General features: G+C 40.4%; 1 protein-coding gene across 1 annotated transcript; it reads left to right on the top strand.

The window, feature by feature from the left end:
- The first annotated feature begins 3,868 nt into the window (after positions 1-3,868).
- On the top strand, positions 3,869-16,823 carry LOC132210216 (ral guanine nucleotide dissociation stimulator-like). Its single transcript, XM_059649656.1, has 6 exons — positions 3,869-3,909; positions 6,296-6,470; positions 8,233-8,448; positions 11,180-11,294; positions 13,673-13,787; positions 16,594-16,823. The coding sequence occupies exons 2-5, from the start codon at positions 6,432-6,434 to the stop codon at positions 13,783-13,785; spliced, it is 483 nt and encodes a 160-aa protein (XP_059505639.1). The 5' UTR covers positions 3,869-3,909; positions 6,296-6,431; the 3' UTR covers positions 13,786-13,787; positions 16,594-16,823.
- The last annotated feature ends 2,339 nt before the right edge of the window (positions 16,824-19,162 follow it).

Here is a 19,162-nt window from a genome sequence, read left to right as displayed (position 1 = left end):
GTTTACAGAGCTTATATTTCACTTCTGATCTTTTAAATTTCATGATCGTGTAGTACCATTTGATCTTTGTACACATTGAACTATTTTTCTTTGTCCTTGTCTATCTCTTACAGAATGGCTTGATCAACTTTGAAAAGAGACATAAAGTTAGTACTGAAAATTGCACTGTGCAAAATGTTTGGAATTGTATGAAAGGGGAAAAGCATGCTTTTCAATCTTGTGCTGCTTTATTTGCTTGGTGGGAGTGTAGGGGGGTCCCCAACTGCATCCTAAATGTATATGGTCACTAATAAATCCAATAAAGAATTAAAGAGATGCTTTGTTGCTCAGAGCAGCCAGATTGCAGAAGCTGCTGCTACCAGGACTCGTTGAGAGGATGAGCACAGATGTATTTGAGAGCAAGTTAGATGTCAGAAAGGACACAACGGCATATTTAGAGTTTGAAGCAAGGTGGGAGAGGTGTATAGATCAGCATGGAGCAGTTCAGTCAAATAGCCTGCTTTTGCGCTGCTAATGTGCTGCAATTTACCTTTGAACAGTCACAGCCATGTACAGGATATGCTAGGCGTTATGTGAATGACGATGTTGTTCAAATAATCTCAGTGTCATGGAAGCTATTTCATTCTTGAAGACACTGGATAAACAATCTCTCCATATTAGTATTGTCCTTTGTATGAGAGGCATCATTTCGTCATGGGATGTCAGAAATTGAGGGAGTGCACCTGTTTGGATTCTCACTGACTGGGCAGTATGTTTTACTCCATATTTCTGAATTTGGTAATACCAAATTCTCAAACATCCCTGTTGTCATGGCTACTGTTGAGGGTATCATCAAATCCCTATAGTGTGGAAACAGGCCATGCAGCCCAACAAGTTCATAGGGCCACTCTGAAGACGGTCCCAGCCAGACCCATTCCCCATGTCTAACTCACTGAAGCTAAATATCCCTGGGCACTACGGGCAATTTAGCATGGGCAATCCACCTAACATGCACATCTTTGGACCTTGGGAGGAAACCAGAGCACCCAGAGATAACCCACTCAGATTGTATTTTCAACTTGTACTGCAACATTCAGCAAGCAACCTGAGAATATGAATTTGAAAGGAATTTGACCTTATGGCAAACAATGAATTCTTGCTTACAGAGCTGTAACTTGAGGTCCCTATGAATAGAATAGGTTCCGATCAGAAGCAGCTGATGCTGAATTTGCCAAACTGGGCCATGTGATGTAAGATCAGCTGGGTGGCAAAATAGGTATCCAACGCTGTGTGACTCCAATTCACCAGCTCGGAATGTAATCTGTCAAATGGCCCGCCATTTGTCGTGGCTGATGTGGATGTAATGAAGTGTTTCTTTTCACTGACCTGTTGAAAACTGGCTGGCACTTTACAACTTGGCAGTAACATGTTGTCAGAGTTTGACTTAGAAAGGTCTGCCCCTTTTTACATGTCAAATCGTGACGAGATTCAACCAAGAAGCCACTGTGGTTGAAAGAAAATAGTCCAGTAATTTCGAGCTGCTCATGGTCCATTCAATTTCATGGTGGTGCAACCTTGAAAAATTAACTCAACATTTTCACCGTCTGTCTTGGTATCAGTTACTATAGATCAGCCACTTATTTTGTACTTGGCAGACTTCCTTTTGCTTGGATGAATGATCTTTCATAACATTTCTTGTCTTCACCCTAAATCAGCTTATGGTTCTTAAGTGAATCTTTTTTTAAAATAATCCATCTTTGAAGCACTGTTTTGGGAATTAGTGTCCTGAAACCATCCTGGATAATCTGTACAGAAATTTATCCTTGAAAAGTCACATTTGTGTCATTTATTTCCAAAGCAGAAATATTTTTGTGACATGATGTACTGTGCACTTTGAATAAAGTTATTGATGCTGTTCAAAATACCATGGACTCGGATTTAGCAGGAACAATTGTAGCAGTTTAAACTTGCTTTAACAGCTCATTATTTATTTATGTTCTTTCAGGAATATGAAATAATTTTGGGTATCAAATCCCTGCAGTTTGCTTCCTCATCTTACACCCTTCGTCCAAACGAGAATTTTCTAGACTTGTTCTTTATGCAACAATACTTAAGTGAGGATAGCGAGTACATAACTGGTATTGTAGGAGAGTGCAGGTAAAACAGTTAAGGGTTGTGTGTGAAATCTTCTCTAGTTATATTTGCTGTTTAATGCTAGTGAGCCTGCCAGTTTATTTATTGTCTTCTTTTTCCTTGTGTTCAAAGTTTTGACAATGAATTCTGACCTATGAGGATAAAGCCAGTTGCTCAATGAATCAATTCTGTTGTGTTGCATCAAAATGTGTTTTATTGGTATATAATAGTGCAGAGTATACTACCACTAAGCCAATGATTGCAGGAAAATGCAAAAAACTTGATGTGTGACCAATTTTAGCAACATGTCCAAGAGCTCCTATTGTGGGTGCATCTACAAATCCAGATGTAAATTGTACCAGTTTTGAGAAGTGTTTCTTTTCCTTCCAATTTCTTTTCAAATACATAATCCTATTACTAACATAAAATTAACAATAACCCTACACAATTGGTCAGCATTTTAAAGTATCTTTCAATGGTTGCCTAAAAACATCATTCCCTCATCTCAAAATAGCCACAGTATATTTTTAATAAGGCAACCAAAAATAATCTCCAACTGAAAAAAAACCACTTTACCATTGCTGGACCAGAGTTGATGAAGGAACCAGATTATAGATCACTGAAACTAATTTTTTGTTTTGACAGAGCAGGCTTTGTAATAATTACATTGTTTGAAAACAGTTTGCTTCTACATAAATTGGTGGGCAGAAGTAGTTATTTAAAATGTACCTGATGTATCAATTTACATTCCTGCTTTGAAAAACAAAGCTCACGATTAAGCCCATCCTCAGGCTATGGATGACCATGTGCAGCAAGCACCTGGCATTATCGTCAATTCAATCAGTGGCACCGTCAGTATTGGGCCAACTTTAAACATGGTATTTATTGTAACAGTAATTACAAAATGTTACCGAAATTCACTTTACATGGATCATAAGTTATATTTAAAGTTCTTTTGGACCTCTGGGATAGTTTGGTTGATTTTCGGACAGATTGTCTTAAAATATCAGCAACAGAAAGTCTGGTGTAGAGATATACTCCTTCGTTTTACTATCTCCGAGATGTGGCATGTGCTGTTTTAGTCACCTGAAGTGACTGATTCATGACCACCTTTCATTGCTTGACATTGTCTGTACATTCACATGACAGTGTGGATGAGTCCCAGAGAAACTCCTGTATAACTTTACAACCTATTGTATCACCTTTGGCACTGGAAGTTTGATTCTCATGTTTTCCAGTTAACTTTTTTCAAGCCCAGTCCTTGTTATTTTTTTCTGTACCTGCTGTAGAAGTTCGAGCATTTTGTTCAATTCCACGTGTTCTGCAAAAAGAGGGGCTTATCGTCTTGGTAAAAAATTACCCAAAGGAACCGCAGATGCTGGGAATCAAAAACACAAAGAGAAATTGCTGAAAAAATTCAGCAGATCTGGCAGCATCTGTGAAAAGAAAGCAGAGTTTTCTTTCGGGTCTGGTGACATTTCTTCAGAACTCTTATTGTCTTGATCTCCTGTTCATAAAGCAGAAAAGATCGATGTGCCTACAGTGAGAACTTTTGTCGCTCATTAGTCAAAGTAATGTTCAGTGTTCTCCTGCCTGAAAACACGTGCCTTTTGCAAACAAAATTATCATTCATGCAATTTCAATTCTATGTAAATGATTGATTTTGCCATTAATAATAAAAATATTGAACAAAGGCATCTGATTCTTTTTAAATGAATCTTGTCTGCCACCCTGCAGCTCCTCTGAACTTGAGAAACCGCCAAAGCCCAAAAAGAGTGTGTTTAAACGCCTCAGCTGGTAAATATCCCATGTTAAGCACCACAAATATCTCATTATTTCCTTTATTACCTGGATGAATGGACAGAAACATAAGTCCATCTGTTCCTTGACAAATAGAGACATTTGATGTGTGGTCATTATTGCTTCATTGGAGTGAGATTTTTTAGTAACTGGTTGAGTAATTTGAGACGATGCAAGGAGTAGTGCTGTTATTCTGACCTCGTGCATGTGTCTAGTGTAGACTGATTGATAGAGATTCTTTGCTATGACCATGAGTGTAGAATGTGGACCTGTGATGAGCTTGGTATTGCCGAGCGATTCTCATTTATCCACTGAGAAGTTTCTGCACCATGGCTAAATTTCACCGGAATAAATTTGTTTATGAGAGACAAGTAAGCCAAAAAGGTGTTACAGTGAATTAAATTTGCATATTTGTGGGCCTGCATAATGAAAACTAGCAATGTTTAACAATTTTGAGTGAAAAATCAGATTTGTGTTCCACTTTGTGGGTCAGCAGGCAGCAGAAATATCTTCTGTTGAAAAATTATCAGCCATGCTTCTCACATTTGAAGCTCCACCTCAAAATTACTATCTCAATGGAGTCAAGTTAGGTAAAGGGGAAGCACAACAAGATCTAGGCATTCTTGTACATCAGTCAATCAAAGCAAGCATGTAGGTACAGCAGGCAGTGAAGAAAGCTAATAGCATGCTGGCCTTCATCACAAGAGGAATTGAGTATAGGAGCAAAGAGGTCCTTCTGCAGCTGTACAGGGCCCTGGTGAGACCGCACCTGGAGTATTGTGTGCAGTTTTGGTCTCCCAATTTGAGGAAGGACATTCTGGCTATTGAGGGAGTGCAGCGTAGGTTCACAAGGTCAATTCCCGGAATGGCGGGACTATCATACGTTGAAAGATTGGAGCGACTGGACTTGTATACACTTGAGTTTAGAAGGATGAGAGGGGATCTGATTGAGACGTATAAGATTATTAAGGGATTGGACACTGTGGAGGCGGGAAGCATGTTTCCGCTGATGGGTGAGTCCAGGACCAGAGGACATAGTTTAAAAATAAGGGGAAGGCCATTTAGAACAGAGTTGAGGAAAAACTTCTTCACCCAGAGAGTGGTGGATATATGGAATGCTCTGCCCCAGAAGGCAGTGGAGGGCACCTCTCTGGATGCTTTCAAGAAAGAGATAGACAGAGCTCTTAAAGATCGTGGAATCAAGGGTTATGGGGATAAGTCAGGAACAGGATACTGATTGTGGATGATCAGCCATGATCATAATGAATGGTGGTGCTGGCTCAAAGGGCCGAATGGCCTACTCCAGCACCTATTGTCTATTGTCTATAAAACTCAAATATATTTCCATGTGGAAGTTGACATGAAAGTATGTGTTTGTTGTTGTGCATACATGTGTAAAGACTTCAAAGTTATTGTTTTTGGTAATTTTTCCTGAGTTGGGGATATTATCTTATATTTCTGTTCAATAGGTAAGGACTGACCAGAACTCAGCAAAGTCAGATTTTTCCCCCACCTACCCATGTAGAGTTTCAGAGAAAAAACCGTGCCTTGTTGCTGTGTTGTGCCTTGCAGTGATCTGGAGTGTGACATGTGATTATTGTTATATAGAAACCAAGAAAGAGAAGGGAAACACTTATTCACTTCCTGGGATATCTTCTCTTTACATGAGTGTGGATGTTACATGGATGTGATTTAGGCTTCCGTGGCTTAATTGTGATTCTCGAAGTGCAGGCATTCAATATTGCAGCATTAGTGTGCAATCTCACATTTCAGCAGCCACCTGTTCTTGCTCCCTGTACTATTTAATGACTAATATACCAACAATCAGGATTTTCAGTGTGGGAATTTTTTATCATGCCATCTGCTGTACTTCTTTTGGGAGTTTTGGAAAATTTTCTATGTTAATCATGCAATATAAATGCAAATTGCTGAATAGAAATCCTAACGTTTGCAGTACCAATATACTGAAGGCCACATTCAGAGTTCACTGTCGTACCTTACAAAGTGTTGTGTACAGTTTTCTATCAATTATCAATGGTGTTACTTTGTTTTACGTTTTATTTTTAATAAACTGCAGCTTTCAGGAAGAAATTATGTACACATTAGCAAGTCCAGATTCTTGTGCCATTCAAATATGCAAACATTATAACCTATTCATATACTCCCTAACTATTAGGCAATGTAACGATGTTCAATACTAGTAATGCGAGCTCTCGGTATGAGTGTGCCACTATTAATTTCTCACAGGTCAAATGTGGCGCACATCAAACTCCTGGTACTCACATCATCAGTATACCTTCATTCTAGTTAATTTTTTTTAACAGTTTGTCTAGAATGCAATGACATTTCCATATTTTTGTTGTGTCCCCTTGCCCTTGTGCAGCCTGTTTTCAAGGAGTGGTGTTAAAGTACACAACACTCAAACTAAAAGCTCTGAGCAGCGAGCAACCCTTCAGAATGAGGATTCAGACGACAGCATTACCGCAGCCAGCATTTTATCCGATTCCAGCCACTTGGAAATGGAAGAGCCGAGCACTTCGCAAAAAGCGTCAGAAAAGGTGAGACAGTGAGGCACTCATCACGTAAAATATGTTGTACTCGGAGACTCTGGTTTGTCTAATAATGTCCAGACACTTTTTTTCTTCTTTCTTTCCTTCCTTTCTTCTGCCTTCCTGCCGTCTATTATCCTGACTACACTTTGGCAGTCAAGAGGATACAAGGCTACTCGGTGATACCGTCCCAGCCACTGGAGCTGGATGGCTGCCTAGCCTAGCCAATCTCCTTCGCCTTTCTTTTAAGAGCTATTAGCCGAATAGCCATTTTGATGTTTCAGCCAGACTAAAATCCTTAATGTGAATGCCGTTCCACCAAGCATCTTCATAACTGGCTGCTGCCAGCAATTTTCCATCCCAGGTCCCACTTGCCAAAGTTGGGTCACTTGCTTTCAGAATGAAGGCAAGACAGCTGTGCCGCTCCCATCAAAATTCAACCTTTGTGCTGGTTACTGAAGCATTTGATTCCAGAAAAGATATTATTCGTTCACAAAGTGAGAGCTGATTTTTTTGTTTTTTTTTTAGTTGTGCTGTTGGCTTTGTTTTGCTTAGATATTTTATATGATTTTATACTAATAGCCAAAATATTTCATCTTTAATTATTCACAGCATGTTTAATTTCTACACAGTAAATTTTAGTGCATGGGGTACATCTGTCGCAGCTTGAAGCGCCCAGTCCACAAAAACAGTATTTAGAGTATGTTGGACAGGTCTTGATCCAGCAATTGCAACAAAGTAATGCAAGTCTCTGCATGGAGTCCTCGTGACTGCACGTTTTGTTTTTCATCAATATTTGGGCTTTGAGCTGTTGATTAGTGCGTTCTCTGCTGAAGACCATTGTATCTTGGGAGATTATCAAAGTTGTGTTATGGTTATTGTTTATATAATATGTCTAGGACTTGTCCCAGGGATATTTTCATAATGTATTTCTCTAAGAATTGGGCTAAGTATTATTAGGTCACATTTGGGTGTTTTGGAGTGGTATTTTTTTGTTTCAAAATACCCTCTTCCTTTTTATGGATTCTCCTGTTTAGTGTTGTGACTTCCTGTCTATTAACCATAAACTGAGAGCTGCAGTGACTTGGATGATTTCACTTCTGGTTTCTTTAGTTCTCTGCTGTATGTGGTTTGCTGTTGCTGTCTGTCTTTCTTTCTGCCAGTGGTGCTGTGCCGCACACATTCTGACCTGCACAATGCACTGGTTGGCCCATTCGCAGTCACCCACACTTCATAAATGTGTTTTAACTTCAAACAGTGTAGTTGGATTCAAGATTTCTGTGCATAGCAGGGTGAAGTGGGCAAATAAATATTTATGTAGGCATGTTCACATACTGAGTGCAAACTGAAACCCCAAAGGGTTTATCTGACAAACCTCGAATTGAAGCACCAGTTTACATGGTCAAGTGAAATGACCACAATGTTATTGTGCTGAAGGAAACTAATTAGTAACTTATGGGCATGCTAAGTACTGAATTGTTGATGTTGACTGAACAGCTAGTAAACACAAACGAGAGTATAATTCCTCAGAAGTGTTCTATAGTGGTAGAGGAAAGAACTGCAAGTAAAATATTTCACAAGACAGCAACAACCCAGAATTCATGTACAACATCATGTTCTTGCAATTAAGCTGTCCTGCGCAGAATGCCTTCACCTTTGTGGGCAGCAGGACAGCATATTTTGTGTAATAATAAATATAACTGGAAAGGGGGAAGTTTCTAATATGCAACAATTGACAAACGTCTTCTTAAACAAAATAATTATTCCACAGTCATTAAAATACGTGGATACTGCCTCTTCTGGAGGTTTATCCAACAGTGGTGCACCAGCAAAACCAAATTACAACATAGCCAAGTCTCGTAGGCGTGCAGGTTTGGGCAGCTGCTGGTGTGCAACACGTCGGAGGGACAACCGCCAGAATGAGAAAAGCTGCCTCATCCGAGTCAGATTAGAGGAGGACAGAGCACAAGAATTCAAAATTATTTTGGTAAGTCCCTGGACTGTTTGCTGTCGTCATGCTCAGTCCAAATAATTGCCATTGCTCTCTGCCAGTATCGCAAGAGGAATTTTTATCCCAATTATTTGTTGCCATGCAGTCATATTCATTGCGTATTTTCCACATTGCTGAAGTCTTTTTTGGTCAATAGGAGTGCTTTGACCATCATTTTGATACTGTTTTGTTATGTACTAGCAATGTTTAGATTTTAGGCCTGAACACATTTTCCTTGCATTTCTCCTTTAAGTGTACATGGCAAGGTGCAGCACTCTGTTGCCCCATTTTGGGGGCTGGCTGATAACTATTGAAGAGGAAAAATCACAAATTAATGTGCACCATTAACTGTACAATAAATCAGCAAGGAGGTACCAGATCTTCAGTTAGCTGACCACAGGCACTTTGGTCCATCTGTCAACTAATCGAGTAATATTAGCAGAGCCATTGAATATTTCTTTCCTGACTTTGGCTCATGTGAAATTTAAAAGCCTGGTGCATGGAAGAAAGCACATCAAAAATGGGTTAGAGAAGAGTGCAATCCAAAATAGAATAATTAACTGCTGGCGAGTTCAGGAAAGCCGAAGGAATGTTGGCCAAATTGGAAGGCACATCGATTGTTTTGTTTGATCATTTATTTTCCTTCAAAGGATCAGTCATACTCTTTGACTGTGGCTCCACAGATGTCAGGGTAATGTGTGGGAAATTGCTTCTGGTACTTAAATATTGTTAAACAAACAGCGCCTCTTTACTCTGGTAAAGAGAATATTTGTTAGCTTGTAAGTGAGTTGGAGGTGGGGCAGAACCAGCCTAAGATCCGAGGTAGAATTTGGATAAGCAAATGGCAAACAGCCTATTTAAATTGGACATCTATGAAACACAGAAAACTAAATTCTCAACCAAAATGACGAAAATGTCTCCTGATGAAAGTGCAACAAATTTTTGCCAACAAACACAGTCATGAGAGGCCAACTAGAGAATCGTGGAATGTTATTACAAAGCAAAAAAAAACTTTGGCTGATTGTGTCTGTGCTAAATCTCAATAAGTAGCTAAATTTGCCACCCACCTCCCCCACCACCACCACCACCACCATTGCCCTTTTTAGCCCTGCCCTGCAAATTTTGCTCCATGTAATTATTCAGTCGTCTTATGAAAGTAATTTAATCTGCTTTAACCACCTATTCGGATATTGTGGTTGGAAAAAGCAGAATTCTTTTTTTTTGCTTTTGCTCCCCACCAATGACCTTAGATTTTGTCCTTGATACATAGTGTCAGAAGGACCAGTAAACAGTTTCCCCCATTTACTTTAGTTAGCCTGAGCAAATGACTGTTCTTCATGATTCTGTATTCTCATCCTGACCCAATTTTGTGTCCATACCGCCACTGCCCGTTTCATTCCACAGGCTTCCATTTTGCTTGCACACTTGTGTGGCACTTCATCGAACATAGAAAATCCAGTATATTACCAACTAATCACTAAAATCAGTGATTAATCATTTACAGTGTGAGCGTACTGAGTGGGAAAGGTATTGGTTATTCAAAAAAGATCACTTCAGGGGATGTTAATTAATGTAAAATAACAAGGTGTAGAGCTGGATGAACACAGCAGGCCAAGCAGCGTCAGAGGAGCAGGAAGGCTGATGTTTCGGGCCTAGACCCTTCTTCAGAAAAATAATGTAGTTAATGTAATCTCTAATTGTGTAATATTTGACTCTGCCACTTACAGAATTGTAGAGACATACGGAACAAAATATCCCTCCAAACTTTTCCTATTTATGTACTTATCCAAATGTCATTTAAACATTGTAATTGTGCCTACATCTGCCATTTCCTCAGGAAGTTAATTCCACAACTTCTGTTATATTTTTCAGATTTGTTGTTCGTTAATATATTTATTATGGTCTTTGCTTTTGAGTGCATGGCAAAAGTATTTTTTTTAGCCATGAACTATAGCGCAATTAAAGCAGAATTAAGTATGAGTCTACTCAACCAGAAAACATTGCAGTTCTCCAGAAGAAACAGCAAATTTTCTAGTTTATTTCAATTTCCAGGTCATTGCTCAAACTTGAGTAGAGAAAAGTAACCTCTAAATTTAACATAGAATTCAACAAAAGTAGACAATTGCCCAAAATGTGTCTTTTCAATGTCCTGCCTATAAAATATTATTCCTGCACAGTTTACAATTGATTGAATATTATTTTTTTGCACTGTCTTTGAATCGCAAATTGCTAAATGTCCCAAACTGCGAAAACAATTTTATGAATCATTTTATACGAATAAGCACAGCATTAGGAAATGTCAGACTTCATAAACAACATTGAGCCATTTGCTGTAATGACAATAAATGTTAAAAGCAGGCAAATGGGATGGGGGTTTTGGGTGGGAGGGGTTGGAATTGGCTTATTTAAATTATGAATTTCGTAACAAGTTACTTGCTTCAAACTGACTGTATAGGTAAACTTGAGCATTGGGCTTTCCAATCAAATTCCAACCTTTACTGTTCACAGTTTATGCGTTATGGAGCATTGACGGCAGGTTTAACAACAACTGTCCTTCCAGTTATTATTTTATTAATGTAACTTTTACAGATTTTGGTGTAATGTTCCGATTAGTCTTCTGGGTGAAAGCAGCTATGTTGAGAAGCCCTTTGGAAATTGAGGCTTTACTGTGTGTGTGTGTGTGTGTGTGTGTGTTGCATTAATGAAAAGTGAATATTGTTTTAATTAGGTGACTAATCAAGATCGGGTTTCCGAAATCTTCCACAAAGCCATGACCGTGCTCAAATTTGAACCCGAGCGTCCTCAGGACTTTGATCTCACACAGATCATTGAATCAAATAAAGGTGAGCAGTGGAAATTGCTTCAATTTAAGTTAGAGATAATGGGAACTGTAGATGCTGGAGAATCCAAGATAATAAATTGTGAAGCTGGATGAACAAGGCAGGCCAAGCAGCATCTCAGGAGCACATGTGCTGACGTTTCGGGCCTAGACCCTTCATCAGAGACAGGGATGGAGAGAGGGGGAGGCGGAACGAAGATGGAAAGAAAAGATGATAGGTGGAGTTGCTGTTCCTGCAACCTTCGGGTGGTATACTGTATCCATTGTACCCGGTGTGGCTTCCTCTACATTGGGGAAACCAAGCGGAGGCTTGGGGACCACTTTGCACAACACCTCCGCTCGGTTCACAATAAACAACTGCACCTCCCAGTTGCGAACCATTTCAACTCCCCCTCCCATTCTTTAAATGACATGTCCATCATAGGCCTCCTGCAGTGCTACAATGATGCCACCTGAAGGTTGCAGGAACAGCAACTCATATTCCGCTTGGGAACCCTGCAGCCCAATGGTATCAATGTGGACTTCACCAGCTTCAAAATCTCCCCTTCCCCCACCGCATCCCAAAACCAGCCCAGTTTGTCCCCTCCCCCCACTGCATCACAAAACCAGCCCAGCTCTTCCCCTCCCCCCACTGCATCCCAAAACCAGCCCATCCTGTCTCAGCCATCCCTTCCTCCCACCCCAAGCCGCACCTCCATTTCCCACCTACTAACCTTATCCCACCTCCTTGACCTGTCCGTCTTCCCTGGACTGACCTATCCCCTCCCTACCTATACTCTCTTCTCCCCCTGTCTTCTTTTCTCTCCATCTTCGGTCCGCCTCCCCCCCCCTCCCTATTTATTCCAGAACCCCCACCGCATCCCCCTCACTGATGAAGGGTCGAGGCCCGAAACGTCAGCTTTTGTGCTCCTGAGATGCTGCTGGGCCTGCTGTGTTCATCCAGCTTCACACTCTGTTATCTTCAATTTAAGTTAAATCAGTTTCTGAATGTCATAACCACTGCAAGGGAATTGATATTTTCTTCTGATTTCACCAAAAAGCTGAAGATATCTAAATTTGTAGAATTGAACATACCCAACTGTGTTCAGCAGGATTCAACTCTGAGGAATATAAAGCCAATAAACAACTAATATCTGCACCTAATAAAAACAAATTATTCCATCTGATTCCCCAAAGCCAAATCAGAACAAAGAACCGCAAATGCTGGAAATCAGAAACTGCTGGAAAAGCACAGAAGGTGTCACAGCACTTGTAGAGAGAAATCAGGGTTAGTGTTTCGAGTCCAGTAGCCCTTTTTCAAAGCTACTCAAATATTGAGTGAAGGATGCACATAGGAGTTGGTTGTGGCATTAAATCCTGAATTACTCACATTGCTTTGTTCCTTCTTATTTTAACTGATTATTCCAAAATAACTGTATTCTGTTGCTGAAATTAATCAGTTCTTCCCCTCTTTTGGCCTGTGGCTGAGAGACCAGAAATATGGGTGGGGTCGCTGCTGCCAAGTTGCTAATCTGTAGCAACCCTCCCCCCACAATTTCCTGGTGAAAAGTAGAAACAAGGACTCATGGGTTTAATTCTGCTGTGGTTTAAAACGTGCCATCCAGGCTGTGTTGAGCAGAATGCCTTATGAAAATGAAAGGTCCCAATGCCTCTGCAGCATGCTATCCCTGTCAGTTTTCACAGAAAAGAAAAATCAATCCCCTGGATGCAAGCCTCACTGACAAAGCTGGAATTTATTCTGCATCCATCATAGCCCTCAGAAAATGGTCATAGGCTGTGTCACTAACTCGTGTTTGATTCAGGTGCCCTCAGTGGTGTTAGTTTCAAGATTCCAATCTAATGCTGAAGGAGAGGATAGCTTTTCTCAGAGTTTTCGCATTGATCACCCTGCACCTTTTTGTGTTTGATGCTGGTATCAACAGAAGTGACATGTAGCTGCTGGGTCATTCGTGAATCAATTGGGGTTTTGCATTGTTCTGTAGTAAGGAAAATCTGACATCTTTACCTGGGCTACTGTATGCTGATTCTTCACAGCCTCATATGTGGCCGAATAAAGCCACTCAATTGTACAAACGGTCATGAAGAAGGCATGTGCCATTGGACAGCGAGGGGTTTGAAATGGATTTTAGTCTTGACCAACAATGCTCATCCTGAGAATGGGTCTCAGGTATAATGGTTTTCAGTTATTGAGTTTACCTAAGGATGGTATAACTCCAAGACTTTCTCTTGTGTTTTGTAATACATTCTGAATCCTTGCAATACATTCGTTCTGTTCCTCCCAGCCATTGATATTTCCGTACCCAGGAAGCAGTTCGACCTGTGCACAATCAGTATGATGAAAACACGTGTGAATAATAATGTGCTTTCCCTCTGCTTTTTCAGTGCTCATACTTCCGGCCAATGCCATCCTGTATTACGCAATGAACAAGGAAGTGAATCACAACTTCATCCTGAGATTCACCGAAAGAAGATCTTCACGTCTATGCAAGTTTTAGCTGTAAGGAACATAATGTTTCATGAGACTCTTTTGGATCTAAAATCTCTGCTCAGTATCAAAAACCCTGCAATATATGAATAAATTGCTTTGGCAGTTTTCTACTTTAAATTATTGGACAATTTGGAGAGAGTGACTTGACTTCAGACAATTGCTTAACATTAACTTTTGAGTCCAGTGCTTGTTTGTGCTTTTCAAACATCTTGCACATCAGCTATTTTTTTGGAAGGCTGGAGAATTGAACCCTGCCACCTGTCTTCTATGAACATCACAGTCATGTTTCAATTGGTTGGATGAGAAAAGGAATCTTTTACGTATCAATCTTGTTGACCAATTGTGTTTGAAGTTGCCTGGGTTCCTCAATGGTTGTTTGGTTAAAAAGCAAACCAGCCATTTGTTCAGCCAATGGCAGGATGATGAATACTTCAACTGAAGTGTTTGGTTTGGCCTTTAAACTCTTCAGCACTCCATTCCTGCCTTCAATATTTTTATTTCTCGAGTGGTTTAAACTAATTTGGAGAGAATGCCATTGATATGCCTTCAACAAAGGGCAACTACAAGAAATAATAGAGTTGTTTATTACTGCCAGTGATATTGCACTTGTTTGAGACATTCATTAACTTTTTACTTAATGTTCAATTTTACAGAAATTTAATATAAAATCATTATATTATACGGGCTACGTAGTGAGACCAAGCGTGTGAGAGTGAGATTGTGAGAGTACGAGTCAGACCATGTGTGTTGGTGAGTGCCAAGTCAGTGAGAGTGAGTGAAACTGTGTGAGTGAGTGTGTGAGACTGTGGGAAGTCAGAGTGAGACGGTATGCATTAGTGAGACCGTGTGAGTGCGAGTCAGAGTGAGCTGATGTGTAAGAGTGAGACTGTGTGAAGTTAGAGTAAGACCGTGTGTGAGTCAGATTGAATGACAGTCAGTGTGAGACTGTGAGTGATACTGAGAGTTTCTGTGTGAGTGGGTGTGAGAGAGTGGGACTGTATGAAGTCAGTGAGACTGTGAGACTGTGAGTGAAAGCATGTGCGTGAGTGGGACCATATGTGTGAGTGAGACTGTGAGAGAGAGAGTCAGAGTTAGATTGATAGAGGGCGAGTAGGAATTTGTATGTGAATGAGACCATGAATTTGTGAGAGTGAGACCATGTGTGTGACTAAGAATGTGTGTGTGAGTGAGAGAGTCTGAGTGGGGCTGTGTGTGGGTGGGACTCTGAATAAGATTGTGTGAGAATGTATGAGTGAGAGAGCATGTGTAATTGAGTGAGTTTGAACAAGACCATGTGTGACTGAGATTGTGAACTCAGAGTGAGATTGTGTATGAGTGAGACTATGTGAGTGTGAGAGGCAATGTGTGTGACACTGAAATTGTGGGAAGTCAGGCGATACTGTGTATGTGAACCTCAGGGTGAGACTGCCTGCGAGTGAGACTGCGCACTCAAAATGAGACTGACTAAGATGTCAGAGACAGCCTGTGTGAGTGAGACTGAGTTGGTGTGTGAGAGTCAAGATTGAGCATGTGTGTTACTGAGCCTGAGTTTGTGCGTGTGACACAGTGAGTGAGTGTCTGTATGGGAGTGAGTCAAACTACGTGTGTGAGACTGTGTGAAGTGAGAATGAGACTGTGCAAAGTCAGTATGGGACTGTATGTGTGAGACTGAGACCATGTGTGAGTGAAAAAGTCAGAGTGAGGCTGTGTGTGAGACTGATGTGTGTGCGTGAGACTGTGAGGGTCTGTGAGTAAAACTGCAAAATCAGCGTGACACTGTATGAGTGAGAGTGTGTGAAATTGTGCTTGTGATACTGTGTGAGACTGAGTGTGAATGAGACTGTGAGAGAGTGTGTGGGAAGTGAGTCAGTCCATGTGTGTGAATGAGTCAATTATTTGTGAGTGAAACTGAGTGTGAGTGAGGCTGCGTGAAGTGTGAGTCAGACTGACTGAGTGTGTGTGAGTGACTATAACAGGCTGAGTGAGAAATTGTGTGTGTAAGTGTGAGACTGCGAATGAAACTGTCAGAGTGTAAGAGTGAGGGAGTGTGTGTATGAGAGGATATATCTGTAAAGTGCATACCATCTCAGGGAAAAAAAAACTAATAAACTAACCATTTATCCAGAACGTTAGGTGGGATGATGAGTACTTCAGCTGAACTGTTTGGCTCGGCCTTTAAAGTCTCCAGCCAACCTTTTGTTTCCAATGGTTTTAACTAATTCTGGATTAAAAACCCACTGAAATGTTTTTAACTGACTGCAAATGCAAGAAATAACAGCATTGTTTATTATTGCCAGTGGTATCGCACTTGTTTGAGACTTTAATTAATGCTCAGTTTTATAATGAAATTATTTTGAATTGTTATATTGTGAGATGTGCGCGCATGTGTAAAAGAATATATATTTGTAAAGTGCAAACCGTTTTGGGGATAAAAGGTATTTAAAAGATGCACAGGGTACCAGATCACCTCAGACATGAATACTGTAAGACACTTGTTGTTCCTAGTTTATCTGCTTATGTTCCATTACTCAGATCTGTCATTGTTTCAAGTGGGTCTCATTGGTTAACAGCCTAATCTGAAACTCACTCATTGACCTTTTCATCTTCATGCAACCACATCTCACATGCAGGACAGTGTTGGTTATGTCTATTCACTTTTCAAATGGATCCAAAACAAAAATCCATTCAAAGTAGCAAAATATCAGGAATTTTTAACAATATTTGACACTCTGTTAAATTCACAGTTGCACTATGTATAAATTAACACCAGGAACAACAAGCACTTTAACATTTCTGGCATTCCTTTCTTCCACAGGCAATGTTCGAACCTCCTTCCCGATGTGAATAAATGAGCTCTGGTGAGGAAGGGCTTTAGAGAGCTCACCGCCCTGATTTTTGAGAGGTTGTATGTATTTTATTTTCTTCTTCTCCTGTAAATCGCTTGGTGCTCGATATAGGATTCACTAATTCGACATTTACACATAACCACTTTATAACTAAAAAGGTTCAACATCGAGGCTTTGCCAACAATACCAGCCACAGATAGAAGAGGAAATCATCTGAGTTCTTTGTCTAAGTTTCGTTTCTAAAAATAGTGTTCAGTAAATGTTTTTGATGTTCTTACATTTGTTTTAAATTTAAAAACTGAAATTGCTATCTTTTGTTTCATTCTTTTGAAGTAGAAGACAAATTCTGGGCTGATGGAGTATACTTCATATCTAATTAGTGCTGCCTCACTAAATATAAGCTCCTATCAGCAATTTGTGTTGAGAGCTCACTTCCACGAACCAGGTATCTGGGGCAATTGACAGCCATAATCCTAGAGAGCAAGGCAGGTACCTTGGCACCACGCAGGAAATCTCCATTGGGGGGGCAGCTGATGGAGAAACTGGTTGAACAAGTAATGGCTCTGCCACGATTGGAACACTTTGTTTGCAATATGTGGGAAAGGTGCCTCCATTAAACATGGCCTCTGATATCCGTCTACTCACTTGCATCACTGACCCCATGCCATTTGTAAAATGCAAGCTTCAGTGCAAAGGCCACATTGGCCTTGATGCACTTTCAAAGAGTTTCTGTGCAAGACTGTTGTATAATGGTGTTTGCAGTGACTGTCACATCAGCGCTGTGGGGCAACTCGTGCTGGCACAAGCATTGTTGGTACAGATAGAAGAGTTAGCTCCAGGAATAGCGGGTGTACTGTTGTAGTTTTCCTCATCTTTGGATTCTGGGGAAGTATCTGGAAAACTGCAAATGTGACACCCCTATTCAAAAAGAGAGGGAGGCAAAAGGCAGGTAACTTTAGGCCAAGCATTTAACGTTGAAAACGTGTTGGGATCAATCATTAAGGAAATAATAACAGTGCATTTGGAAAGCAATAACCTAATTAAACAGAGTCATCATGACTCCATGAAAGAGAAATCATGTCTGACTATTAGTTTTTTGAAGAATGCTGAACCAGAGCAGTTAGGGGGGAACCAGTACATGTGTTATATTTGGAATTCGAGCAGGCGTTCATCAAGGTACCTCACAAAAGGTTAAGCCTTACAGTAAAAACCATGGTGTTGGAGGTGATAAGTTGACATGGATGGAGAATTGGCTAACAGCCAGGAAGCAGTGAACAGGGATTAGAGGTTCTTTTCCAACTTGGTGACCTGCGACCAGTGGAGTTTCACAGGGATCAGTACTGGGGACGGCAACTGTTTACAACAAATATAAATAACTTGGGGCAATGAAGTGTAAGTACCTGGGCCGAATTTGCAGAAAATGTAAAAAACAGTAGAAAAGTGGGTTGTGAGAGATGTACACACATTTCACAATGAAATATTGATTTCTGAATAGACAAAAAGCAAATGCAGTATAATGTGGGAAAATGCAAAGTTGTTAATTTTGGAAAGAAGAACAAAAGAGTTGTTTTATTCAAATGGAGAAAAAAAACAGCAGAAATCTGCAATAAAGGCAATTGAGGTCCTTGTGCACAAAACACAGGAAGTTGGCACACAGATGCAGCAGGTAAACACGAAGACTAATCGAATGTTGGCCCTTGTCTTACATTCCAACCACTTTAAGTGAGGGAGGTTTGCTGGTGGGACACATTTGGACTATGTCAGCAGTTTTTCCTCCCTTATTTAAAGGATATCGTTTTACTGGAGGCAGCTCAAAGAAGGGTCACTAGATGATCTCCAATGTGATGGGATGACCTTATGAGCAAAGCAAAGGCTAAACAGATTGGGACACTACTGTCTGGAACTTTTTAAAAAATGAGGATGTGATTTCAGTGAATCGTACAGGATTCTTAAGAGGCTTGACAGGGTGAATGTTGAAAGGATATTCCCTTCATGGGAGACTATATGTCCAGAGGGCGTAGTCCCCAAATAAAAGGTGCCACGTTAGAATTGAATCTGAGAAGTAGCTTTATTGTCACATATACTCAAATGTCACCGATCGGGCCATTTCAGGTACAGAGGTACCCAGGTTAAGATTCTTAAGTACAAATTCTTGGTCAGATTGACATTTAGAAAAATAAAGAAAGAAAAGTTCCAGGATTATAGATCAGAGGAATAAGGGAGAACAATAAGCAAGAAATTCATCGTGATAGTTCACAGGAATAAATTTTAAAATATCAGTAAAAAGTTCAGAATGTCAGCCCTTTTAACCCAGTTCACGCTGGTACCGAGCCTCCAGTCTGAGCCTTAACTCCTGACCATGCCAGGCTTCACTTTGAGCCTCTCGAGGCCGGGAGACTGCTCTGGAATCACCTCAAGGCCAGAAGTCCATGCTGAGGGCATGTCAGCCAATGGATCACCTTGCTGGGCCTACACTGAGGCTGGACATTCAGGGCATCACCGAGAAGAATACAAGATAATGAGAGGCATAGATAGAGT

This window comes from Stegostoma tigrinum, chromosome 11, assembly GCF_030684315.1.
Source record: "Stegostoma tigrinum isolate sSteTig4 chromosome 11, sSteTig4.hap1, whole genome shotgun sequence".
NCBI lineage: Eukaryota > Metazoa > Chordata > Chondrichthyes > Orectolobiformes > Stegostomatidae > Stegostoma > Stegostoma tigrinum.
The sequence above is the reverse complement of the archived record's forward strand: the minus strand, read 5'-3'. Positions and strand labels throughout refer to the sequence as shown.